This window comes from Nanorana parkeri, unplaced genomic scaffold, assembly GCF_000935625.1.
Source record: "Nanorana parkeri isolate BGI_ZX_2015 unplaced genomic scaffold, ASM93562v1 scaffold377, whole genome shotgun sequence".
Taxonomy (NCBI): domain Eukaryota; kingdom Metazoa; phylum Chordata; class Amphibia; order Anura; family Dicroglossidae; genus Nanorana; species Nanorana parkeri.
This window is the reverse complement of record NW_017306645.1, coordinates 633294-660868: the sequence shown is the minus strand read 5'-3', so window position 1 is coordinate 660868 and position 27575 is coordinate 633294. Positions and strand designations below refer to the sequence as shown.

Here is a 27575-nt window from a genome sequence, read left to right as displayed (position 1 = left end):
TATATAAGAGATGTTAGTTTTGTAGAGCTGCTTTGTTTCAAGTGATCCTAAGTTACCAAAATAGAAATAATTTGATCATGTAAAAGAAGAAGTATAGATTACTAGTAGTATATTCGTGTGGTAAATCAAATATTTGACATACCACCTGCCAGAAGTAAAATCCTTCTTTTAAAAGATTGATATCTTTCTATTTTATTAACATAGAAGGAGCGCTGTAAAATATATTGAATAAATGACATTCCAGAGATGTAAGCATTCAAGTAATGACCCGGCAACCGGATGAAAAATTCCTGCATTGCTAGGTCGATTCAGGTAAGTTTGCAGCTATGGGAACCAGTAAGCAAACGTTTTAATCTACATGCTTCTCCCTGGTCAGTGACTCAAAGTTATGAAGTCAGAGACATACAGGTACATAGTATTCTTAGTTCAATGTCAACAATAATTCACTCTACAGGTGCCCTTTAATGTTCTAGTTAAGAGTGCTCTGTTTACAATTAACATATATGTAAAGCCAAATTTTTGTTTTTTAGTTTTGGACAAATACAGAGAACAGTTAAAAACCTGGTAAGGTTTTCTTTCTTTGTTTCTGTGTCCAGTCAGAGAGATTTCACCTGAAACTTCCTATGCTGGAGACACAGCGAGAAGTAAGAGGCGATCGCTCCAAATCAAGGGGTTATCTGCCCAAACTAGTTGTCACCATAACATGTTTACCCATTGGAAGATTTCCCCTTACATCCTGTTCCTGTGACACAAACATTTTGGGTTTCCCTTTATTTTCTGTACCAGGGACAATGATCACCGGGAAAATAGAGAAAGTGCATCTCCCCGGCACAAACACAGTCAACAATAAAAATCTAACAGAGTATTAACTAGGGATGCACCGATACCAAGTACCATACTCGGTACAAGTACAAGTACAGATACTTTTTGAGCTCCAAGACTAGAGAAAAATTCAGTTAGGAGGCAGCTGTCATTTGTAAGGAGCACACGGAGCTCTTGAGATTTGTACATCTCTGTTTTAATGTATGATTTTGTTTTTATCAATATAAATAAAGTGATGCACCGATACAATTTTTGCAAGTACAAGTACTGATATTTGCCCAAGTACTCACAGATACAAGCGGAGTGGGGAGGGGGGAATCCAGCCCCCCTCCTGTCACGGCAGAGAGCCGTGACAGGATCGAGAGGTGAGCGAACGCTGGTATGTGTTCGCTCACCTCCCAATCTACTGAGCCGACCTGTGACAGTCTCATTGTCACAGGTCGGCTAGAACTATGAGGTGAGTGAACAGCACTCACCTCATAGTTCTACTTTAACTAGACACAAGTAACTATGGTGGAGGGGTTATAGCATGATGTCTGTAAAGGTTCTCATTTATCCAGGTCATGGTATATCTTTAAAAAAATAAGTCAAGCAACTGGACTTGCTGTATTTTTCTTGAAGAGGTTTCACTGGTCATCGGACCAACTTTCTCTTATAGCATTATAGGTTATATAGAATTAGATCTCTTCTGGTACAACATCTATACTTTTTTAACTGACATTCACTCTCTTCAGGGGAGTAATAATGATAAGTGAAAGTACAGATCAACATTGCTACTTCAAATCCAAACCATCTCGAAATGTGTTTGTGCCAGGTGAAAATATCTTTTAAATGAAACCTAAAAGCTTGTTGATGTATACAAGTGATCCTTCCATTTCACTTTTGGGGCTGTTGCGCATTACCTGCCCAGGTAGAGCGTCCTCACAAACAGAAGACTCATGAGGTGTAGCCAGCTCCGGAGGATTGTCGTTTACATCCAGGATGCGAATTTGCAGGGCGAGTGATGAAACCTTCTGAGGGTCATCTGTAAAGATTACACATAGCAATGATAAGTGATTCTCTGCTGCAGATGAGCGAGCTTCCTAGAATTTGCTGTGAAAACCAATCACCCAATCTGCTCCTTTAATCTTTCATGGCTGAAGAAAACCCCCTACTATTTTGAACAATGCAGTTATAGACTTTTAAACTTTTTTTTAATTTATAGACATAATGCTCCTTTTTGTCCTCTCACACATTGTTCACCATATTTTGTACTGCACACACTATATAATTTAAAGCTGGCAGCTATAAAAGACACACATTAACGCAGCTCTGTAATCATCAATACAGCACTAATGTATTTTTTCTTAAATGCAAGCAGTGTAATATCTGAATTTGACTTGGAATTAGCCTCTTGCAGTCTACTGTACCCTCTGCACAACAGAGCTCCGAGAGGGGGAGGAAGAAGCAACACAAGGAGCCAGTCAGGTGTGCTCCAGTGCAAGGAGCGATGTTTATGGAAGAAGGGGGCAGAGTGACAGAGAGAAGAGCTTACCAGTGTGCTGCTTCTCCTTACGCTGTCCAGTCTTGGCGTGAGGGTGGGGAGGGAGGGGACCTGTGTGTGAAAGTGAAACTGTAGCAAAGAAGAGTCAGGTCCCCAGGTGCTAGTAAGGATTGTGTTGTGTGGTACTGGATGGACAGATATGCAAATCCTTTTGTAGATAAAACAGTTCCCTTATATGTATTAAATCTGTGTATTCAGCTGTTTGCCTGGATTGCCGCTCTGTAATAAAAGGGAGAGGTGTGTTTTCCTGAAGCCTGCAGGGTAAATCACATGTTTTGCCATTGTCCTTTTTCCGGTCATTTACAGGGCATTGAGCAAATGGGGATTTTCTTTTGCATATTTCTTTGCATCAATGGAGATAAGTAGCACCCAGCATGGCATGGGAGGTTTTTTGCATGGGGAATTAATTGAAGCTGTACAAGCAAGAACAGCAATTAGGATGAGAGAGTGACATAAACTGAAGAAAAGAAATGGTAGCCTGGGGCAGGTGCAGGGAGTAGTAATCATTGGTGATGGATCTTTTCAGCAGTAGAAGAACATTGTTTTATGTTGAGGTTCATCTTTTGACAACTCCAGGAAAAATTAGGGTGCTCTTGGGGTGACAATGCTGCCTGCTGTTGTTATTATTCTTTCCTAATGGGTGCTCAGTGGTGGACAAAGGCACCCACATGGCAAACTGGTGATACATTGCCGCAGCTGATTTTCTTCAGCACTACCCCTTCCTGTTATGTCTCCTCTTTGTCACATTAAGACAATTCCCAATGCCTCTTCCAGATGTCTACATCACCTTCATCACACATCAAAAGTAATTGTATTGATGGTATTCCTAGAGACTAGCGCTTTATTGCCTCTAGAACATCCCACCGAAAACAGCAGTTTGACTGTCAAAGCTCTTTTCTCTTGCATCACACTGCAAATTCTGCAAAGCACACACAGTATCTGCTTTTGCTCTTTAAACTAAACCTATACTGAGGAAAACATACTGGCTGCCATTGCAGACCTCCTTCTCAAAATACTATAGTAGATACCTGGCTGTATCTGGCTTTAATATTCTTAGTCAAACACCAAGAACAGGAATGCAGCAGGTTAAGTCAACACAAAGTTAGAGCTCTTGCATACTTGTTCCAGGTCAGTGCCTCAGAAAGTATTAAAGCCACTGGATCCATTTGGTGTTGGTAGGGGTGAAGTGGTGGTGGTGGGGGGGGGCATGCACCCTGGGTGCTGCTTTGGGAGGGGTGCCACTGGTTGTGTGGATGGAGAACTTCTCCCTTGGAGGGGGGGAGCAACTCTGGGCCTTTGCCCCGGGTGACAGAATGTCTGGCTTCCCCATTGAATGTGGGCAACTAGCACTTTTAGAGGAAGGAAACGCCAACTGGCATATCGTCTCAGTATAGGTTTCCATTAGGGCAAATTGAAACCTATCTACTGTAGTGCGTTATGTTTACCGCACATGTCAGTGCATTGTGGTACCATTCATTTTCAATGACACTACAACACACTGAAGCAACCCAGCAATAAAGCACATGCATTGCAGCGCACCACAATGCATAGTAATGTAATACTGTAAGTTGGGGTGTGCTGCATCAGAAAATGATGCATGTCCAATTTGTGGTCCATGTTGGTGCATTGGCATCCAATTCAAATGAATAGGCTGCTTTAACACAATGAACCTTAAAGCCCAATTAAACTTTCGGTTTGAATTATCTAAATACATTCCAGGTCCATCAAACCAAAGGGTATTCAAAGTTATACAGTTTGATTTCTTTAAATAAAATAAAGTCAGAAGAGTAGAAAAGCCTGTCACCTGCCAGCATGCTGCAGAGTGGGTGCCTTGCTCTCTGCGATGAAGCAGTAGTCTTTCTGAAGAATTCTGATACACCCCTGCTGTGTCAGAATTCTCCAAACAGCAGAGAGCAAGAGGTTTGCTGACTGCAAAGCTATAGGTCTGAAGGGGACTTGTGCTTTGACCATTCAGAGCAAAGCAACAGGTTTGTAATAATCCTGTCCTCCCCAGCAGCATATACTCACTTTTCTTTTGTTCCCTTGTTGCTTTGTCCAGGCACTTGGCAATTGTTCCAATACTGTAGGCAGGTAGACAGTTCTAAGCTTTACTGCAACAAGAGCGGCACACAACTAATGCAAGGCTTTCTTTCCTCACTTCCAGTGGCTGAACAGAGCAGCATGGGAGTGTGGACGAAAGGTCAGTAAGTGCTGCCCTTTGGGCAAGGGTGGGCATTAACTTGAACCTGTTGTTTTGTCCTGCATTGGCAAACATAGCTTGACTTTACCTGTAACTTATTTAAAATGAGATGGTGCTCAAAGGAAGAATACATAGATGATATGACAAGTACTGGTTGTACTCCTGGCTGAGCACGGGAACAGAAAAGTAGCCAGATACATCATCCTTCTGGGATTGTAAAGACGAATGAGCCATCCAGTTCACAATATGAACAGCATGGCTGGGATGAATCACTCTGCTGATGCTGCAAACAGTTTTAGAACTGTAGCCCTTTCTTACTAAGAACACTAAGAATATGCTGAAGCTACGTTTGTTACCTGCCCTTGACAGTTATCCCTCAGAGCCATATTTCTTTCTAGATGATGGCACTTTTGAAAATGGCCAGCTGCTCCAAAGTATCACATATATTTTATACTTTATTTGATAGTCTGATTGTTAGAGACACCCAAGAGGAAGAGTTTATTTTTCACTGCTGCCTAATACTTACAGAATGGTACACTTGTACCTTTTGTTAAAATAACTTTTAAGGAAAAAGGAATGCACATAGACAGTATTTATTGATTACAGTAATAGTGTGTGTCTATGCACTGCCTAGCCAAAAAAAAGTCACACTATTTTGTTGGATTGCCTTTAGCTTTAATTACAGCATGTATTCAATGTGACATCCTTTTGATAAGCTTATGCAAGGTCACAACATTTATTTCCATCCAGAGTTGCATAATTTTTTCATCAAGATCTTGTAGTGATGATGGAAGAGTCAGATCACTGCGTAATAGACATGTGCACTGCCAAAAAATTCGTTTCGTTTCGTTTTAAATTCAGATTTGTGTTATTTCGTTTTTCAGGATTCGGGTGTGAAAGTCAATTCGGATTCGGAATCGGACGAAATTCGGGAGCGTTAGTACGAACGTTCGTTTCGTTTTCTGTTCTTATTCGTTTCGTTCGTTTGCAGCAAAAGTGACATTTGAGGGGGAAAAAATATTTTTCTCCTTCTCTGTCACTTTGCTCCAACGAACGAAACGAATAAGAAACGAATAAGAACAGAAAACGAAACGAACGTTCGTGCGAACGCTACCGAATTTCGGAAATGGAAATTCGGATTCGTTTGCATTCGTTATGTCTGTAATTCGGAATTCGGATACATCCGAATGTCCGAATTTACGAAAATTCGTCCGAATTTCGATTCGGAACGAAACGAATCGCACATGTCTACTGCGTAAAGTCTTCTCCAGCACATCCCGAAGATTCTCAATGGGGTTAAGGTCTGTAGTCTGTGGAGGCCAATCCATGTGTGCGGTCTCATGCTCCCTGAACCACTCTTTCACAATTTGAGCCCGATGAATCCTAGCATTGTCATCTTGGAATATGTCCGTGCCATCAGGGAAGAAAAAATCCATTGATGGAAAAACCTGGTCATTCAGAATATTCAGGTAGGCAGCTGACCTTGTTTTTGGACACATAACGTTGCTGAACCTAGACCTGACGAACTGAAGCAACCCCAGATCATAACACTGCCCGAAATCCAGGTGGTGACTTTTTTTGGCCAGGCAGTGTATATAAAGTCTTCCAAAAATTATCAGCATATTACCAGATCAATATGATTAAAATTTTTTTGCTCATCCTTATTTTATCCTTTTTAATGCAATACATAATAGGTGCACTTTAACAGACAAGGTGCTCAGGGATAAAAAGAAGCATTTCAATCCACCTAGATCTTGATGACACACACATTTTGTGGGTGAACTGCCCTGAACTCAAAAAGTGAAGATTTGCTATGTTATAGGCAACATTTAAAATGGTTAATTGTGCCTAAGCAGTTCACTGAAAATGTACCTTTTGTCTGAAATTTCTCCTAAAAATGGTAGTGCATCTTCTGGTATGTGAGAGTGCCTAGGAGTGAGATTTGGTGATGTCACTTCTGGGCTGCTCACTGTTCTCCTTGCAGGAGGCTCAGGCACAAGAAAATGAAGCCCTGCATCTGCAAGGTCCGCCTTCACACATGGATAAAGTGCAGAACAAGGCATGGCAAGTCAGTAATGAGGAAAACATCAGCCGCAGAAAGAACACAGGCAGTACTGGTGGCAAGTCCTTTACCCTCTGCATGCCTATTTTAGGCAAAACCTCCAGAGCCCAGTCCCTCTTAAAAGATTTTCCAACTGTTTCTTAACCTAGTGGCTGGAAAATGTTTTTGGATACAGTCATTGCCCAAACAGAAACAATGATCTGTGACTACAGTATATATTTCCCTTTTTCTTTTTTTTTTTTATTGTAATTGTAATTGCATCTGAAAATTTTGATTATCTATGACCAGCAATAGTTAGAAAGAACTGTAATAAGCACCAAATATAGAATAATAGCAGACCATTAAAATGGATACATGACACTGACTGGTACACCGACGGAGATAAAATAAAGACATAAGAAAACCTGCTTCAATTGCCTGAACAGTCAAATTGTGCCAGCCAGAGGTCTCACGGTCCAAGGGTTTGGTTATCCTAACTTCACCAGTCTCTTCATCAATTTCGAAAATTCCATCATCTGATGATTTGTCCAGGATATACCTGGGGGATTAAACACATTTAGAAGTTACACTTCTGAAAGAATGAGGGAAAAGAATAAAAAAACTAATGAAAAATATTTTCTAACAACCAGTGCCTACTTGACCAATCGCTTCTGGTTCTGTGCAACCAGTTCTTGGTTAGCCCTTAGTTTTCCCTGAGAAAAATGGCTGCTGAACCCGGCACTACATGACCATAAGCACTGAGTTTGAAATTACTTTTCTGCTTGGTCACTGTCCCATCTACTGACACACGCCTGAACTCTTTCTTTAGCTAGTAACACTGCACTCACCCTCCTTAGAATTGTTAGAGTGAAAACACCACAGCAAAGATTCAGGAGTTTAAAGGTATTTATTTCATCATAGTCCAAAAATAACAACCCAATGTGTATCAGGGGTTATGACATTCCCCCTTCATCAGAGCTAAAAGGGTTTTAAACAATGTGCATGTATGTAATAACACTAAAAGAAAATGGTTGTTATTTATGTGCGCTGCGCAAACCGTTGGCATTATATAAATCCTGTATAATAATAATAATACATACACATTGTTTATATTTCATTAGCCCTGATGAGGGGGGACATTATAACCCCTGAAACGCGTTGGGTAGTTATCTTTGAATTGAGTTAAATACTTTTTGGCTCCCATCAAACATTTGTATAACTGTGCACACAACTGTAAGACTACAATATTACCACTTACCATATGGTAAATGGGGATCTTGTAGTTTTTAGCACTCTGTATGGTTATATACATGTTGATGTTTGCTAATGGGATTTATTATCATACACGTAGATAAGGAGAGCACAGAATATTGCTTGCCTGCTCTTGGGCTGTTTAACTTTTGGCTTGGCTCTCTTATTTTCCCTTCTTCCTATATTCCCATATAGAGGAATATACTTCCTACATTCACCTGAGGCATCCCTGAGGCCTCTACTTGTTAGAGAGCTGTCTAACCATTAGAGCCATTATACTCAACAGTGTAGACTTATCTTCACACTATGGATCCAGCACCTCTGACCCACATATTATAAAATATTAGAGAAAGATTTGTTCTCGTATGAAAATATCTAAAGCCAATTCGTTTTCCATAGAGTAGAGAAGGGTTAGAGCCTCTGTCAAGTTTTTATTGCTGTCTGTTTTCCACTGTGGAGATTCATTCTTTCTATTTGTCATGGAGACCATTATTACGGGGCAGAAATTGGTATGAAATATATGTGGTTGACTCTAGAACAGGAGGTTAGGGAAATCTTACAAATGGGACACCTGTTCCAGTGTCAACTTTGTAACATATTTCCTTTCTGTTGTGTCCTTGGGACAGAAAGTAACATTTTATTTCTCTAATAGGACGGTAACCCCAAAAACAAACATTGACAAGGATTTTAATAATTTCCTTCACTATCCATAACTATAAAGTTTTGGTCTTTAATTTTCTTTGTTATTATACATTAACAAATACAATCTGCCTTTGTAATAGCTTTCCATATTTTCCCCACACAGTTGTCTGAGAAACGGAAGGCACATAGTGTGAGCCATACAGTGCTGCTAGTCTAGCAGTAGGAGCTGGTTTAGAGGAGAAGGAAGAACCACATAAGTAAGCTATAATGTACCAGAACTCCCTTACAAACATATATGTGCAAAAAGCAATAAAGTGCAACTCTTACAAACTGCAAGTTTAAATTATACATAGGATATATCAATCCTCCTTTATATGCACATCACAACAAGCAACAAGTAATTTGTGCTTCCAAGTGTATGTAGACTCTGCACAAAAAATGTAATATACAAAGTAAAATACATAGTAGCTAAGGTTGACTAAAGACAAGGGTCCATCGAGTTCAACCTATGTGTGTATGGGTGTATGTGATCATGTATCTGTATTTATATTGCTTTAACACAGCCCATTTGTTTGTATATGAAGTGAAATAAGAAACTCATCAAGAAGTTTCTTGAATTTATTAATGCCTAAATGTGTTAGGTCCCTTTTTACGCGGGCTTTTCGATCAGGTCCGTCTGTTCGTTTTTCAGGCAGACCTGATCGGAAGCCCAATGTTAGTCTACGGGCAGCCGGATCTACATGGACGGGGGCGTCTGTTTACATTCGGTTAACCCTGGCTCCGGCTAGGTCTGGAAAAACAAATGGATAAGAGATCTGTTTCGCCGGACCTGAACCAGATGTAAACGGATGGCCGTAACTTCTCAGTCCCTCCCAGCGTGTTGACACCACTGACTCCGCCCTATGCGCATGGTCCTAAGACTTTCCCATATGACACTTGTCTTTGCATATGAAACCTTAGAAGAATTCTGTTTAGAGATTAATAATAGCGCCAGACTTCTATACTGTATATGAGATATTTGTATAAGTATATGGTGCTTTTTAGTGTTGGCAGCAGTTTAGGGTGTGAGTATTAATCAGGGTTAGTGCAGTGGTAATTTTTTTTCAATTCACATAAGTAGGATGCTGCTCGTTCATTGTCCAGTCATCTCACTGGGGAGGTGAACAAGGAAGCAGAACTTAGTCAGCTTTTTTAACCTACAGTCACCCATCAGATGGGTATGTACCATTTGGGTGAGGGTTGCTAAACTGTGCACTTGGAAGATATGCGTGTTTTTCTGATCATATGTGGCTCTGGAACACTGTAGTTTGGGATGCCCAAAAGGAGAATTCTTGGATGCTCTGATCTGTTGTATATAGAGCAAGCATTGCCATCAAGCACATAATTAGTAGAACATATTTCACGTTTAGTTCAATATATGAACATATAATGTTCTGCTACATTTACAAGCTTTTTAAAAATCCAACTACAGTTTTATTAAGGAATGTTAACTTTATGTTAAAACCCTTAAATAATAAATTGGAAATCTAACCACAGCAATTACTATATTAAAACAGTATAATTATTTCCAATGAAATGAACTTCAAGGTTCAGCTACAGACATTATTAAAATGCACATTATGTTCTTTTTATAATCAAAATATATACCATATAAGAACACACAGCCAAAATGACTCCAGAAACACATTAAGTCCTTCAGATACAGAAAAAAACAGTTGGAACATTTGCTCCTGATATCATTGGTGGTTATTAATAAAATGCTGTTCCAAATATATATAACTTCTCTTCATCATATAAAAGATGAAATGTACATAGTAATGCAGTGACAAAGATGTGCATGTATAAACAAAATATGCAAGATTCAGAACAAGATATGCTTAGTGGTCTATTTTGGTTCTCAGCCTGCACACGCTTGCTAAACTCATACAGCTGGCACATGGTTAGTCATGTATGCAATAAAGTATATACAATATTCAAATGAGGTGCCACAGCCAGTGCAAGTGGGGCACATTCATCAGGGCCATTGAGCTAGGTTGGGGGGTTTCCTTCACCACCCTACTTACCATATTTCTCTAATTAAAAAAGAAAATTCCACACACTAACACAACCCGCCCACACAGTGTACCACAACACTTGGCATATGCGTTTTGGTGTACTGCATTCGAAAAAATGGTGGCATGTGTTATGGTGCATAGGCAAACCATTTAAATTAAGGGGTGCCTTAATACACCACACAAGAATGTGTGGGCTCTAAAAATATAATTTCTCTGGTGCTCTCAGAGCCATTAAAATTCAAGTGTAAACTCTACTACCTGCAGCTGCAGTATGTGTATGGTTTAGGTCATTTATATGCATTCAGAACAGAGACCAGGGAGTAGACTGCTAGATGGCTGCAACCAATCTCCTTTCAGCTGTATGGGCACCCAACCAGTATTTCTGTCTAGTGACACCAGGGGCAGATTTACCATTAGGCACATCGCCCTGTGCCAATAGGGGACAGAGGCAGCTTCTTCCTCAACAGTTATTGGTCACACATTTTCATCTGTGTGCCAGTAATGGAAATCAAGCCCTGAGTGACAGGAAGTGTGCTTTGCTCAATTAAATGGCCAACTTTGGCTCTCAGTAAACAGATGTGAGTTTCAAGTACACCTACGACAGAATAACTAGCTGGCTGCCCACTTATCTGAGGTAAGTGATTCCAGTTCCTCAGCTGCCTATTTGCTTAATAAGATGACAGATTTATGCAAGACGATTTCTGATCGGTTACTGTGGGCACTGAATTGGGAAATAGATACAAATGGGTTCAGTATGTGGCTAAGACATACTTTCTCATAGTTGACTTTTCTACAGTTCTATGCTACTGTATATATACATTCTACCTAAACTCAGTAACACTGGAAAAACTTAAGTTAGTGCCTATCTGTCCTATCTATCCTGTACCACCATACAGGTCTAATCTGCCAATAGCTAATATAGAAGCCATTTACTGGCATTCATCTATTATCCTCTTTTCTAGTTTTGATGTTCAGCATTGGAGTTTATCATGTTTGCCATAGATAGACATGGGCGTTACAGGCAACTACAAGAACTCCTAGCAGTATGTAACTTTCTGACCTCATCATGTCTATGCTAGAGAAGACAATATGGACAGAAGGCTGTGAGGGAGCATTCTGTGAGAATGGGCTATAGAAGAATGTGATGTCACCCAAAGAAGCTGCATTTTAAGCAGCAGATGTTTTTGTCTCAGCCAACCTGTGTATAGAATCACAATTAGACAGCCACTATTCTCAATTTGCATGGTTATATACTCTATATGGCCACACTTTTGTGGACACTTGACTGTGGCACATATTTGAGCTTGTTGCACACCCCATTCTTAAATCATGGCCATTAATATGTCATTGGTACTCTTTATGGGATTTATAGCCTCCACAGCTCTGGAAAGACTTTCAATATGATTTGGAAGTTTGTCCATGGAAACTTCTGCCCGTTCAGCCAAAAGAGCATTTGTGGGGTTAGGTATTGATTTTGGAGGGGTGGAACTGGCTTGCAATCAGCATTCCAATTAATTCCAAAAGTGTTTAATAGGGTTGAGGCCAGGGCTCTGTGCAGGTTACCCAAGTAAGTTTTATAGCATGTTTTTATGAATCTGGCTTGTAGGAACAGAAAAGGGCCATCTCCAAAATGTTGCCACAAAGTTGGAAGTGCAAAACTTTTTAAAATGCCTTTGTAGGCTGTAGCATTAACCGTACCCTTCAATGGGAAAAACAGAACTCAATTATTTGGAGGAATGCCCACAACAAGGGTTGTGTTGACAAATACAGGGACCATCAATAGATGCTATCACACCAACCAACAAAATACCTGACTGAGTTGTTGGCTTTATCTGGATCGCTGGCTGTAATGACCACAACCACTGATCCAATGTGCGCATCCTCAGAAACTTCGATGACCCCATTTAATGAGTAAAACTTAGGAGGTTCATCCACATCCAGCACTGACACCTTCACAATTGCCTGATCCCGAAAAGTGCCCAGATCTGAGAAGCGAGGATCCACAAACCGGTTCTGGGCTTCTAAGACCAGAGAGTGCTCTTTCTGCGTCTCAAAATCCAGAGGCTGCAAAACAAAGACAAAGTTCTAAGGGTAAACCCAACATTCCAGGACCCAATTTTGCTAATAATGTGAATAAAAATGAACGAGTCAACACAGCAAGAGAAAAAGAAATGGAAATACCAATTAGTCAGTGTATAAGTTACTTATTTGAAAATGAATGCTCTGCAAATTCCTGCAAACATTCTAGAATATGCTTATTAATGATAGCTCTGTAATTACTTTTAGATAGGAGAAGAAAGTTCTTCAGCAGGGGAATTTAAATGATGTGTGATAAATAGAATGGAGACTCACAGGCTCTGTTCTCTTGACCATATCTAAGAAAGTTAATAATGGTAATTGGGATCACATCCATTAACTTCAGTACCTAACATATTGCACAAATTAACTTAAAGAGGAAGCATAGTGGATTTTCAGGGGGCACATATTTTTAGTTATTGCAGCATCTACTTTCATCATTTCTGATGCGACTTTACCTTTGCTCTTCCATATTATTAATATTGTATTTAATGTAGAGGTTGTAGATCAACCCCTAAAGAGAGCTCTCAGTGGCACAGGGTATTTACTTTTTCTCATTATTATTATATGTTGACATAAGATATCTGCCACATAGGGAGTGCTTTGTTTTCAATGAGTCAGTTGACGCCCATCCATACGACTGCTTAAAAAAAAAAAGATTTATGAACCACAACAATGTGCTTTATAGATGTGCTTAGAGCTCTGCCAGGTTTGAGAGTCTGAAACCAGTAGAGAACTAATAAATGAATAGAGAGAGAAGTGAAAAACAAAAAATCCAAGAGGAGAGTCCCATCACGTGACCTGTCAAAGTCACATGACTGGCTTTTCGCCAATCACCGAGCTCTCACTGCTGCGTTAAGCAGAGAGATCTTTGTAAACTACTGCAGGCTCCACAATGGAGGTTGAATTTTATGAATGAGCTGTAAAGGGCCACGGTATATGGAGCCCTGTGGAGTATAACCGAGAGCGAATAGCAATATCTGCTCTCCTATACAAATTGGCCTCACACACTCACATTGTGAGAAAGAGCAGTAAGGGCCATTTACACATAGTGCGCTGTGGTAACACGTGTGGTAACATTTGCTTTACTGAAGTGCACTGCAATGCATGCAATTTCATTCATTTTGAAAACCTCCCCCAAAAAACGTATTTTCCAACACACCTACCAGCTTGCCTGCAAAACCAAGGAAAAAAAAACAAACAAAAAACAAATTACACTGTCTAACACTTTGCATAAAAACAGAGGTTTTAGTTGCACACCATTTGCAAAATATGTGGAAGCCACACTACCTTGTCAAGGCTCCTCTGTGTAGTGTGGTCCCTTAGGGCCTGTTCACATGAGATCAGGTCCTGATCAGGTCCTGATCAGAAGACGTGGAGCTGCTGATGCATTGCGTTTTTGGCCGCGTTTTGGATGCGTTCCAGCAACAACAAAAAAACTGCTGTAGTGGGGCTGTTAGTATGTTAGCTGCAGCGCAGTGCGTTTTTGAAGCGTTTTTGACGCGTTTGCGTATCCGTTCCGTTTCCAGACCTGACAAAATGTGACATGCAGTATTTTTTCTGTCGTAAGCTGAACGGACTGTGCACGTGAGAACTGGAGCCCATAAAACACATAGGGATACATTGGGATGCATTTTGAGTGCAGCAGCGTACGGAGCCGCTCAGCACACAAAACGGACTTCGTGTGAACAGGCCCTAATGCTAAATCTATGAGAGCCTCCATCTTGGAGCATGCATCGCAATGGATAAATTGAGGGCAGGTATGCCTGGAGGTAGCTTATTCCTCCTTGTCATTCTTTTTGAAATGCACATATGCGCTGCAGTGGAAAAAAACAAAAACAAATACAGCAGGAGCAATTTTACCGGTTTTAGGTCCATTCAAAATGAATGGACAGCACAAACACAGCATGTTGCAACACATGACGTATTGCAGTCCATGTGTATAACAGCGACATTATATTGTGACGTTGAGGGGGCTGGGACTGTGAATACTTCAATGCTATGTGTAATTTGTTGTAGGAAAAGAAAAGTGTGCACTATATAAATATGTATAACCAATGAATACTGGATCATCTGAACAGCATATGCTACAGACGTTTAATTCTTACAGATGGCTGTATATGTCACGCATATCCCCTGCAAAACTTGATGATCAAATTAATAGTATCAATAACGTTTGGAAACAAATTATGTTGCAAGTGTTTATTACATTCAGCCTAATATTATATGGGAGGCTGCACTTAGTTTTATAGTTTATACATGTAGAGTTAGATGCCTGAACTCTTACTTATGGGCCCATACATGTACAAAGGCTTTACTAGGATACTTGCCCACCTTTTCACACCCAACATGATCTCTACCACAAGGCTGGCAGGTAAAGGCAGAGCACAGGAGGTTATCACTTTGGCTTAGCTCATGGCAGAGAGAACACTTGGAAACTCTCCATGTGCAATGAGAACATCTGAAAGAAGTTCTCATTATCGTGCTTTAAAAAAATCCTACACTGCCTGATCTTCTCTTTGTCATTGATGTTCCTTGAATCTGGGACACGTATGATCAACCCAACTTGCATTTTAGATTCACTGGTTGCTCAAAATATTGCAGCTTTTAGAATCCAGGCCATATGAAGAAACATTACCCTGAAATAAAGCTAAAGGAATGATGTTTCCAGGAGAGTAACTACAGTATATGTGATGGGACAGCATGACATATGTAATGCAAGCTGCATCTAGGAAGCACTAGGCTATGAAGCAAAAGTTCTGTGTAAGGTTTTGATGGAGACAGACATTCCTTGATTCTAATGCCACTTCATACTTCCAAGGCAGATGTACTTTCAAAAAGTCATGTGCATTATAAGTAATAGCCTCTCCCACTAGTTGAATGCCCTTCCGAGGACTCCTCAGATGAGTACATTTCTGTGAATGTTGGATTCCTGGTCCGCTTAGTGATTCCTCCCACTGACCCCTATGCCACTATGGTGTCCTCATCTCTGTAATTGTTCCAATCAGGGCCGGCCTTAGGTCTTTAGGCGCCCTGTGCGAGAACGCTTTACAGCTCCCCTCAGTGGTGGGGGCGGACGAGGGAGCGCTGTCATATCGGATGGCCAGCGCCCAGCGGTGAGGGGGAGAGAAGCCGCCCCCAGGACGAGCTGTGTCGGCCGCACGGCGCCCTTGTTGCCATGGCGCCCTGTGCGGCCGCACTGCTCGCACACCCCTAAGACCGACCTTGATGATAGGTTTCCTTTAAAGGAAATATGTGCCGATTGAAAAAAACAGGCTGCCTACACTATCCTCCTTCTAAAAAAGGCCAAATTCCTGACGGTCTCTGGCTTCACTACTTACTGAGTTACTGGCATAAAAACAGGCATGCATACAGTAAAATCAAAGTTCAAGACTGGACACTTGATCTGCATTCTTCTTCCAAGTCAGTGATTCTATAGGCACTAAAGCTAGATAATTAGCATAACAGCCAACTAGGTACCATTTTCAGAAGCAGAGGTCAGCAATGGCAAGCTTACATATCTGTGTGAAGGAAACTGTGCCATTTGGAAGAACTTTCTAACACTGCTCTACTAACTAAGTGCAGCCGCCTGGGAACTGCTTCTTTTTAGCTTTAGCCTCAATTATTTAAGCCAGGCCAGGTCAGTGGAGCTGAAAATTAGAGCAGAGAAATGCATATAACAAGGTGAAATTGATCTTGTTGAAACATGAATTTACACTTATAAATTAGTATAGCACAAACAAACAGATATTTTATTAATTGCATTGTTCCCCTGGGTAAAAAAACATCTTCTGGGTCCAGGTATATGGATTTGTTTGGAACAAATAGACATTTTTTTAATGTATTACTGAGTAATCAACCATATAGCCTCCATTGGTGATTAATATTTTAGAGGAAAAAATTCAAATTAGAATCTCTCTGACAGGAAAGACTATATTTAAAAGTGCAGGTGGATGAAGTCTTTTGTAGATAGCGTCCTTCGCTCCACTGAGCTCAATAACTTTTGTAGTCTATTGACCGGCCGTACTGAAGAGCTCCCTAGTTGACCATCAGATATACTGTCAATATCCTCATGGATATACACTATATACACTCCCACAGGTGATTTTTCACATTAATGACCATTGACTCTGAACAGACTCTGGGGATCATTGACCTCAGTTCAATTTGACGCTGCATGTCAATTGACAATTATATGTACGGAAATGTTTTTAGAAGTGAATTTTACTGTTAAGAGGAACCAAAACAGCTGCGACAAGGGATTATATGCAAAGCTTGTGCTCCCAAATGCTCTCAAGGGAACCCAATTTCTGAAAAACCCCAACCACTAGATAACCTTAGGACAGTGGAACCCATCATGGCCATATCTCTTACTGTACTTTATTTCCTTTCCCTTCAAATGTCATTCATTATCATAGAGACCCCCAAATACTTGTGGATTGATGAGGAGTGCTTCCAGGGCCATTGGACAGTAGCTGTGCATCACTTTCTGTCCCCTATAGGGCTTTGGTTTGAGTAAGTGCCTGCCTGGATAATTTGTAGCTCTTCGAATAAGATCATTTGCAGTTCTTACAATAACTTATGTCTGGATCCAAATTTGAAAATATATAGATGAGGCAAGTTTTAAACTAAAGTCAACATGGTAAAGGGTGAAACCTTGGATGCGTCTAATGCGGCTTGACACTGTTGTGTTATACCATTTTTCAATGCATATATATCTAAAAGGTCTATCTAGTGTTAGTAAATACCCAATACATCCTTTTGTCTGTTCTTTTAGCTACAGTCCTATATTTTTTTTTAATTGATTTCTTGTGCCTGCAGAGTACAAAATAACTTGGTCATTATCTGCATTTAGTTCTCTGTAAGTATGCCTTAGAGAGCAGTATGGCCGCTTTGGGTCGTAGTAATACAAAATGCCCATGTTATTTATAGATAACTGTTCGGAGGAAACAACACTATAATCGTTGTGAAAAGTTACAATATACAATTAAATCTAATTTAAAGCTCTACACAACAATTAGTGCAAGTCTGTGTTCATGAAATATACATTTATTTTTTAATCCTATTGTGCTTGAGTCTGTCTTGGTATCATTCTCCGCTAATCTCTGAACAGTAGCACTCTTAAAATGAGAGTAAGGCCCCAGCACTCTTAGCCAGCCTGGTTCTGTTACAATGCACACATTCTGACATGCTGACTGTAAAAGAGGTTTGAATAACATGTGTATATACATGTAAAGTTCCAGAACTGAAGACCCTTTAGGATGAAGATGGTATAGTTGGGCAGCAACATTTGCAAAACGTACAGCTAATTTGCCATTCAGGAATCCTTTAAAAGAAACCAGTATTTGTCATTTGTTGCCAGAAAACAATAGGCTGTACCATGCAGTTATACCATGCTCATGATAAATGTTGGGGAGCACTGCAATCACATGTATGTTCCTGTTCTTTCACATGCCATCCATACACATAAACATACAATCATCTGTAATGATCTTCTCAATGAAAATATTGTCACTTTTAGATATTGTATGGAATAAATGGGCAGTGAAATTAGTCCTTTTCTTTGAACAGGAAAGATGGTCCTGACTGAACAAAAAAAAACAAAAACTATTGAATTGACCAACTTTATCTTTTACTTTGATCAAAAGATCATCAAAAAAGATCAAACCTAAGTATTTGTATTGTTACATGTATGGCCAGAATAATGGGGGATACAGGAGTGTTCCTGGAACTAGTTTTGGGCAGTGTACATACCGTGTTTCCCCAAAAATAAGACACTGTTGAGCTCAAAAAAACACACTAGGTCTTATTTTCGGGGTAGGTCTTATTTTTTTTATAAGTATTGTACAACAATCCAAAATTAATGCAAATCCAAATTAAATAATCCAAAATGGCATAGTTAAGAATAGGGTGATCAGGGCAATCAGGGGTGCCTTTCCAAGAGCAATTTGATAACCAATTGCTGGCCAGAATGAGCGAAGCGTGCTTTCACTATGGATTCCTCACAGGTGGAGTGCATTTGGTATCACTCCGCCTGTTACAGGAGCCGGCGCTGTAGAGGAAGCATCGGCTTATGCAGCTCTGCTCCCCCCGCTGCCGCCTTGCTTCCTCTAGCACTGGCTTAGTTGGCACTGCTGATTCTCTCCCTCGGCTCTTCATGTTTCCTTTTATGCCGCCACCGACCCTGGGAAAGGTCACAACTAGGTCTTATTTTCGGGGTAGGCCTTATACTTTAGCAAGTCCCAAAAATAGTACTAGGTCTTATTATCGGGGTAGGTCTTATTTTCGGGGAAACAGGGTATGTGTCCCCTGCACTCCTTACAGCGTTCACAACCTTTCCATAAGGCTGGGTTCACAGCTAGGCGTATTACGCATGCACGTCTGTCGCGCGACCGTCGCACGATTCCGAAGGCTACTTGGCTGTATCCCAATCGAAAACGCCCTCCAAAACGGCCCAAAGAAGTACATGTACTTGTTTGGGCGTCAGCCGTTTTGTAGGGCGTTCAGACGGGCGGAAATACGGAAAGGTGTGAACCATACCCATAGAAAACAATGGGATTTTCATGGTTGTACGTTTTGTAGAGCGTTCATAGAGCGTTGAACGCCCGACAAAACGGAAAGGTGTGAACGGGGCCTAAAAGTGGTGCTCGCAGTGATGATCACGGAAGGCGCTGTGTACGTCAAACTTGTATAGATGGAAGATCACCAGGACTCAAATCCTTGTGTACATTTATTGTGAAACAGCGTCACATATATCCAAAAGCCAATGTTTCGGGGGCCATGCACCAGCATTCTGTCCATTTTAAAATGGAGTATGGATGGAAGATCACAAGCACTCAAGATTCTGTCAAATCCTTGTGTACATTTATTGGGGTCCCTTCATCGGGGCGACACAGTGACAAAAGAACCCAAAAAACAAAAGAAAACCTTTTTGTTTTGTCACTATGTCGCCCTGATGAAGGGACCCCAATAAATGTACAGAAGGATTTGACAAAATCTTCTGAGTGCTGGTGATCTTCCATCCATACTAGTGGGCAGGGCATTTTTAAATGGACATAAGAGTCTTGGAGAAAGTTCAAAGGGGGTAACTAACTATACAAAAGGTTTTGTGTCACTTGACGTTTATCTAAAGCCTATACTTTATTTTTGCAGTTTTGGATAAAGCGCGCAAGTGTTAAACTCCTGTCAGGTTTTTATCACCGTCTATGTACTCACCATCTGAAATTGTTCTGGTGACTATTCTCAGCATTTTGATCGTTGTCTGAGCTACTGGGAGATTTATCCTCTCTATTTGTCCTGGAACAGGAATAAAGATGTCTGTTCCCATGACAGCTAATGAGGCATTCCCCCCCTCCCTTTGGAGAGATTTCCAGTAACTTCCTTCTTGTTGAGTCTTCAGGATAGGAAGTGAAGGGAAATCTTTAAATAGGATACAAACAGCAAAAAATTTGGGCAAACTCACCAGGGGGGAGGAGTCCGGTGACGTCGATGCCCGTGACGTCACCGGATCTCCGACGGGACTGCCGGAAGTCGGCGGAGAGGTGAGTCTTTTCATTTTCGATCAAAAGAATTTTAATCAATCAAAAAGTTTAAAGATTAATCGAGGAATTAACCGTTAATTTCCCCAGCCCTAATCAAAATACACTAAAACTTAAATTTCTAAAAAAATAATCCATTCTTCAGCCTCCTCCTTCAAAGCATACTGTCTAATTATAGGTGTATTCCTATTTGTGTAAAGACAGGAGCCTTTAAGAGTTAATCTGTTGCTGTATACCTGGGTGGTTTAGTCCAATATTTGTTACTGTTTATGCCACATTACCACAGCTCTGTGTATTTCATCTTCCGCTTTCATCTCTCTAAACCATACCTGAAGAACGCTGAGGATGGCCTCCTGGGTGACTGCATCAGCTGTAACGCTGAACAATGCTGCCATCTCTTGTTGTTGAATCTGATAAAACATGTCTGTGTTCTCTCCCACATCAGCATCTTCAGCTTTCAGTCGTCCAATCACCGAGCCCGGGGGAGCAGTCTCCAGCACGCTGAACCGGTATAGCTCTGCAAAGTGGAGAGAAGGTCTGTAACATATTAATGTCCCCTTTGATCTCATTTCTTTTTTATCCCATTCCTTTTTTAGAGATTTATGACTCGGATGCTCTGTCCCCACTAATGAGTCTTCATACGGTTAAGGATAGGCTACCTGAAATTTCTCATGAATGTCCATTATTTCCTAACATGATTGTTCTTGGAAAAAAATGCATGGACTCGACTATGACTGCCAGCTCCATATGATAAACTGAATCTATTGTAAGAACATTATGTGGACATCTTTGCAACACTTCTGTCACTGAAGGTGCCTAAGAAAAGCAGCAGAATGCTGAATTGTGAATAGACAAAGTAGTAGTTCAAATGTACAAGCCACATCTGAACAGTTCAAGCTGAGCATATGATAAAAAATACATAGCCCGTGGTTACCTTCAGTGAGAACTGTATGTAAAAAGTATCTGCAAATCTAGAGATCTAGGCAGGTGAAGCTATATCCAAATTTCAACTTTCAACTTTTCCTGTGTAATCTGAGAATATCCAACCCACTCCTGAGCCTCCATAGTAGTCAATGAAGCCACTCATCTCATTAAAGGACCAATAAAGAAGCCCAGGAAGTAAGAGAGGGCAAATCTGACTTTTACAGGATCTGCATATTTATTTATTTCCTGTACGTATAAATGTGGCCAGGTAATGGACATTCAACTATTTACATATTCTAAGTCCTCACTGACCCTTGTAGCTGCATGCACTGTGGATCAATTCATCTATAAAGTTCACAGCAGGAGAACTAATGTTTTTCCCTCTCTAGCTCATCTCCCCCGGTTCCTCCTCCCCATCAGTGAGTTAGCAGCCTTTCTTCCATTTTAATTATTGTGGAGAAAAAAGTGTTCTGGGAGGAGTAAACCTATCACCTGACCTAATATGCAGAGAACACACTGCAGTGCATCACAGGCTCCACAATGTGCTCATCATTTTTTAAACAAAGGCATGGCTGCTGGCGTGTGTGCCCGCCACCGTGCTCAAGCGCTAATCATGCCGCATCACAATGTTTCTTTTTTCTGTTAGAACTTTATTGAAATGTCACAAGTGACATTTCATTAAGTTCTGTGGTCACAGAACGGTGCGATGAGGTTGTACCGTGTCACTCTGCGCTGAAAAAAAAGTACTGCATGCCATACTTTTTTTCAGCACACACCGCAACATGGTGGTGTGAACTGCGCCCACCTTGAACAAAGAAAGTTGCCTTGTCTTGCATTGCGGCTGCACTGGAAAAAACGACCAGCACAGCTCCAACGCACTGGGTAGGAATTGGCCCTTAAGCATTTTCATCGATGTTGTGTGGAGTGAGGAGAGGTTTTTATAAATGTTCCTCTTAGTGAAGTACTTTAAACAGCTGGTGCAGAGCCTAGCCAAGATCCTTCAGGATATTACTGTGATTAGTAAAATTCAGAAAACTTGGAGGCTGTGTTGCCTGTTCTCTACTTCCTTATCCCCAACACTAAACTGCATGCCTCCTCTTTATTAGTTCTTTATATTGCTTGCTTTTATTCTAAACTGCAGCATAAAGTCTATATTTATAATGTAAGTTACTTTCAGTGTAATGTTTGCCTAGCATAACCTCTGTTGGAAACTTTGACTGTTAAATTGAGCTTACAATAATTGATTTCCGAGAAATTGCTAGTACTAATATGAACAAAATGACAGACGTCTGATATTGGTAAGGCTAAAGTGTCTTTTTTTAATCTATTATGCAGCTGACTCTCATTATAGTACCTAAAAGGTAATTGATAAAACTGTAGCAGTGAAATTAATTTTGACATATTTAGTGCACACCATATCCCATTTCAACCTAAATACAAGGGTACTTAGCTCAACTGTACCATCGCAAAACCTATATATTATGCTAATTACCTCATCCATATAGGTTTAAAAAAAGACAGTTCAAATTACTCAATTGTGTAGGTAGCCAGAAACTCTTCTCAAAAGGTATTTCTAATTTTTGACTTGAGTGGGCCTTGGATCAAACTCCCATCCCATTCCAGAGTTTGCCTTTTCAGCTGAGCCTGTGTATTCTCCATATATTCTAATGCAGATGCCACTAGACGGTGATATGTAATGTATCTTCCATTAGACTGTATTCAAAATGTACAGGCCAGAGCCAAGTAACTGAACTGAAAACTAAAATCAGCCTGAAACAGACAAGAGTGCAGGGGGATCTTCAGGCTGCTAGAAAGAGAAGAACATTTTTTTGGGGGGGAGCCAAATCCTGCTCTTCTGACTTTTGATCATGTGGTCTCTGCTATAGTGGGACTATGTTAAGACTAGATGATCCCCCAATGAGCAGTGATCACATATACATTTACCTGGGCTTTAGGTTATATGATTGGGCCAAAGGGAACCTGGAGCGATGTTTTCTTTTGTAAGGGTAACTATGTGAGCCCTTCTAATGCTGTTTACTTATATATCCTAGGAAAAAAGGCTGCCAACATCACTTTAAGGGGTAAAAATATCACTTATGAAATTGGGACCAACTTCCTCCCCTCTCCTCCCCAAATCCATATATACAGTCGACTACTGATCTCTAGCTAGAGACCTTCTCCAATATCTGTGGCTTATGCTGGCTACAGCGGTTCTGTAGCCCTCTTCACTACAACTACAACTTATCAGCCTTGTGGTGCTCTTAGGCAGGACTTTTACTTTTAAATATTTAAAATGGCTAATAGATTGCTTAAATGGTTAATGTGAGACATAGATAAAATGAATAGGAAAAGCCTCCATACTTAACACGTAACAGCAATTGTGAATAGAGACTTGCAGAATGCTTTTTGTGTCTCTAAGTAATTGGTTTGTCTTCAACCACAGAGCTGAATATGTTATGTTAAAAATGGCATACAACTATTATTAGAAAATGAGTTTTCTTCAGTACAACCTCTAGCTCAACCATGCTGTATTTTCTATGGTAACTACAAACTTGCAAAGGCTTCTACTTGAAGTAGATTCAAACTTAAAAACCTAGATTCGGTCTACAACTTACTCTGGGGGAATCTTGGCGGGTTGTCATTCACATCTGTGATCACTATAGTGACTGTTGTTGACCCGGAAAGTCCTCCCAGTTGACCAGCCATATCTGTGGCCTGGATCACAACATCATAGCGGTCCTGAGACTCTCTATCAAGGTCTGACACTGCTGTGCGGATCACACCTAATAGAAGATAAAGGAATGATCAAGTATAAAGATGAAGGTTAGTTTTACAGATCCGCTTCCCAGCAGTGATGACCGAATCAGGAGAATTGTCCATTGATCAGTTTTTGATTTGCTTGAGTATTTCCATATTTACTGTAAACACTTGTGAGTTTTATTGATTTAATCTACTTGATATTAATGTTATCTTTCAATGCATTGCTGTTGAATGCTCCCAATTATGCTGCTGAAGATAATAGACAGAAATGGAGCGGCTCAACTCTCACACATCGTTTCCCGCTAATGGGACCTCAGTGCCAGATGAGGCTTCTGCCTAAGCCTTAATTCCAAGAGTTAATAGATAACGGGCACTCAAAACGGTATCAGTCCAGTCATGTCAATTTATCCCCAAAAGGGCAAAACAGTCAATAACAAACTCTGACGTGTTTCCGCCCCAGAACTGAGCTTCAGTCATAGCTTTGACTAGGGCTCAGTTCTGGGGCTGAAACGCATCAATAATTTGTTATTGAATAGTTTTATGTCTTTTTGGGAATACATTGATATTACTGGACTGATACTGTTTCGAGTGCTGGTTTTCTATTGACTCTGTGCTTCTGAAGAAGCAGGAATCTATATCCGAGAGATGCATAGAGAAGGACCTCTCCATTCCTTCGCACGTGGTTTACCAGCAAATGGGTGGTGGATGGTGATAATAAATGATTGGAGGCTCTGTTAAATCAAACACAGCCTCCAATTATTTTTAATGTTTACATGAAATAAAAATAATTTTTAGAATTAAAATTTGATTGTCTCATGGTACCTAAAAAGTCAGCTTTTCTATATATTTTTATGCTATGACTTATTTGGATGTAGTACCCTAGTATTTGAACCCACAATTATCACTTTAAATTAAATACATCTACATAATAAGGATATATAAAAATAATTATCTCCAAATACATCTACATGTTAAATAATAAAGTGCACCTATCTATAAGAAATAATGGGGCTGCCATTGCTGACTCCACTCATGAAAATACGAGTTGCCTGCCTATGTGTCCTATACGTCTGAGACATATGAAAAAAGTAAAGTACATATAAACCCAATCATTAAAATCTCATATAATGAGATGATATGTTTTATTTGTTAATGTAATTTCTAAAATCATTTTCAATATTTTTAAATCTGCAACTGTCAATAAAATAATACCCGGTGATTCTGCCAATAAGGTCCCGTTATAGGGTGACAACGCTCTATCCCTCTCTCCCAACTGTGTACGAATAAAATGTATACCAGTTCTACCCTGCTAGCCCTTGCTTTGCTTAGGGGTGCATTATCATACAGAATAGTTACAATTCATCCCCAAATCCAGTACCAAAGCCAGAAATCCAGCACTCGAATCCATGATCCAAATGAAGACAGCAGCATACAAAGGACATGATCTGCTTACACATTTCAGCTGCAAGCAGAAGTCTTGATCATCAAACCCTGTCTCCCAATTCTGCTCCTATGTTGTCACCCTGTCACAGGGCTTCTTATTCAGACTACAAATGTCCATTTCAACACACAGTAGCCAGGTATTGTATACTGTTTTATTTTTATCTAAAGTGTATGTAGACACGAACAACAAAAATCCTTTATTTGTTCCTTTTCGCCTTTTAAATATATACCACTGAAAATATTTTGTTACATCTGTTCGATAAGTGCACAAAAATACCTGCTGGTCTTGTCAGAAATTCATAGTTGTTCTGTGCCTTATGTACATCTTTTGTGTTATCTCAAGTAGAGTAATTAGCTCTCCTAGTTATTATCTTGGGACTACATAGTAATAGTATTTATGTTGTAGAGATGAGGAGAGTGAGAGAGTTTGAGTAGTTAAGCAAATTAAAACTAGGCAGGGCAGACATCACTCGGCCCATTCACACCACATCCAGATCATCTCCAGACCAGATTGTTTCCGGACCCAAAATGCATCCTAATGTATCCCTGTGCTATTTCTGACCTCTGTTCACACCAGCGCAGTTCGTTCCAGACCAGAGCAGAAAAATACTGCATGTCTCATTTTGTCTGGCCAGGAATACACTGGAACTGCGGGCAGGTTCACACCATTTTCTGGACCAGATCTGGCCCGGAAAATGGTGTGAACCTGCCGAGTCCACAAAAATGCCATGTTGACATTGGAGCTGAGTGCATTTCTGGCAGATCAACAGATATTTTTCTGTAGTTGCAGGGACTTTAAAGTGTATTTCACTTTTGCAGTCAAATTGTGATAACTACTTTATATTTGTTACATGTTCTCATCACATTGCATAAGTTAAAAAAAAAACAGGGTTATTCACTAAAGAGTGAATAGTTTGGAGAAGGCAGGAGAAGGGCGAGGAGTTTGTCCTAACAAAGGTTTTAAGACTTAGAAGCATTGTATGGTAATGAGAAGATCAGTCTGTCCATCAGTTTTACCCTCTACTTTCACTCCCAAACTGCTCAGAGTAGCCTGGAATCTGCACAAAGACCTTCGCCAAAAACATCTAAAAGGTAAGAAATGTTTTTTTTTTAAATTCTTTTTTAGTATGTGGTGTGAACAGGAACATAGAACAAACATATAGAGGGGTTTTCACACATTTGACTGCAAAAGTGGAAATACATATTAAAGGGATAAAACATTGGGAAATGTGAATTATAATTTATTGCATAAGTATTTTTATTTCACCCTGAGATACACTTTATTGGCAATTGTTTATGATACACAGCACTTTCTCAAATGTGACTGAGTTAGGGTTTACATTTACTTAAAGTGAACCTGTCTTTATATAAATACTGTATGGGGGCTGCTACTGTTGGTATCCTTCTAAAAATGTTAGTCTCTTGCTTGTGTTTGGCTTTTATTTTTCTGAGTAAATAATCTCTTTGTGTGAGGAATTCAGCAGCTAGTACTTTTTTTTGTAGAATCCTCTTATCTCACATGCAGATATTTTACTTCTGAATACAATTTTTATCATCTTAACCGAGTACATTTTTTCACCTCAGGCATTATTCTAAATCCTGAGCCACAGTGTGTTTTAGCCCTTGAAAACATTGGCTTTTGGACTTTGCATCCCTGTGATGACATAAGTGCTTTTGGACTTATTGGACTTGGTGTTTTTTTTCACCCACTTCACGTGTTAGTTTTCTGAGATAATATCGGAGTTATGTGGTTGGTTTAGATGCAAATAGCGCTTAGCTTAGAATTCCCATTTAATACACTGTTAATGTCATTTGTATTTTATGTCAAACAACATACAGTATTAAAGGAATATCAAACAGATCAAACCAATATACATTGCCCAGCAAAGTGTTTCTTTACATTTTTGGCCAAGTACTTACAGTCATCATGTTTACAAACAGCTCCAATTCTCTCAGCTTGGCTTTCTTGAACTACCTGTCCAGTACAAGATCACAAGAGACAAAGCAGACTCCAACAACTGTTCAACTGCTAGCCTGGAGTAGGGGGACCAGTGGAGTGGTTTGCCCTGCTGTGCCTGTATGTTTGTGGAGATACACACAGCTTACCATCACACACAAGAATGGCTACATAGGACCCTGCAAGGCAAAGGAGCCACCCTAAAACAGGATATCAGGACCAGTGGCGGAACAATCACCATAGCGACCCAAGCGGCCGCTATGGGGCCCGGGGGACACAGGGGGGCCTAGCCAGGACATCCACCTGATGCTATGTGGGCCGCCT

The 27575-nt window shown here is 40.2% G+C and overlaps 1 protein-coding gene across 1 annotated transcript in view; it reads right to left on the bottom strand.

Moving 5' to 3' along the window:
• Nucleotides 1–27575, bottom strand: part of CDH22 (cadherin 22) — an 83272-nt gene that overhangs the window by 8675 nt on the left and 47022 nt on the right. The window contains exons 4-8 of the mRNA XM_018559045.1: nt 23707–23874; nt 20497–20684; nt 12364–12617; nt 7032–7165; nt 1725–1846 (exon numbers count right to left, since the gene is read on the bottom strand). Coding sequence (XP_018414547.1) covers nt 1725–1846; nt 7032–7165; nt 12364–12617; nt 20497–20684; nt 23707–23874 — 866 coding nt within the window. The remainder of the gene's footprint in view (nt 1–1724; nt 1847–7031; nt 7166–12363; nt 12618–20496; nt 20685–23706; nt 23875–27575) is intronic.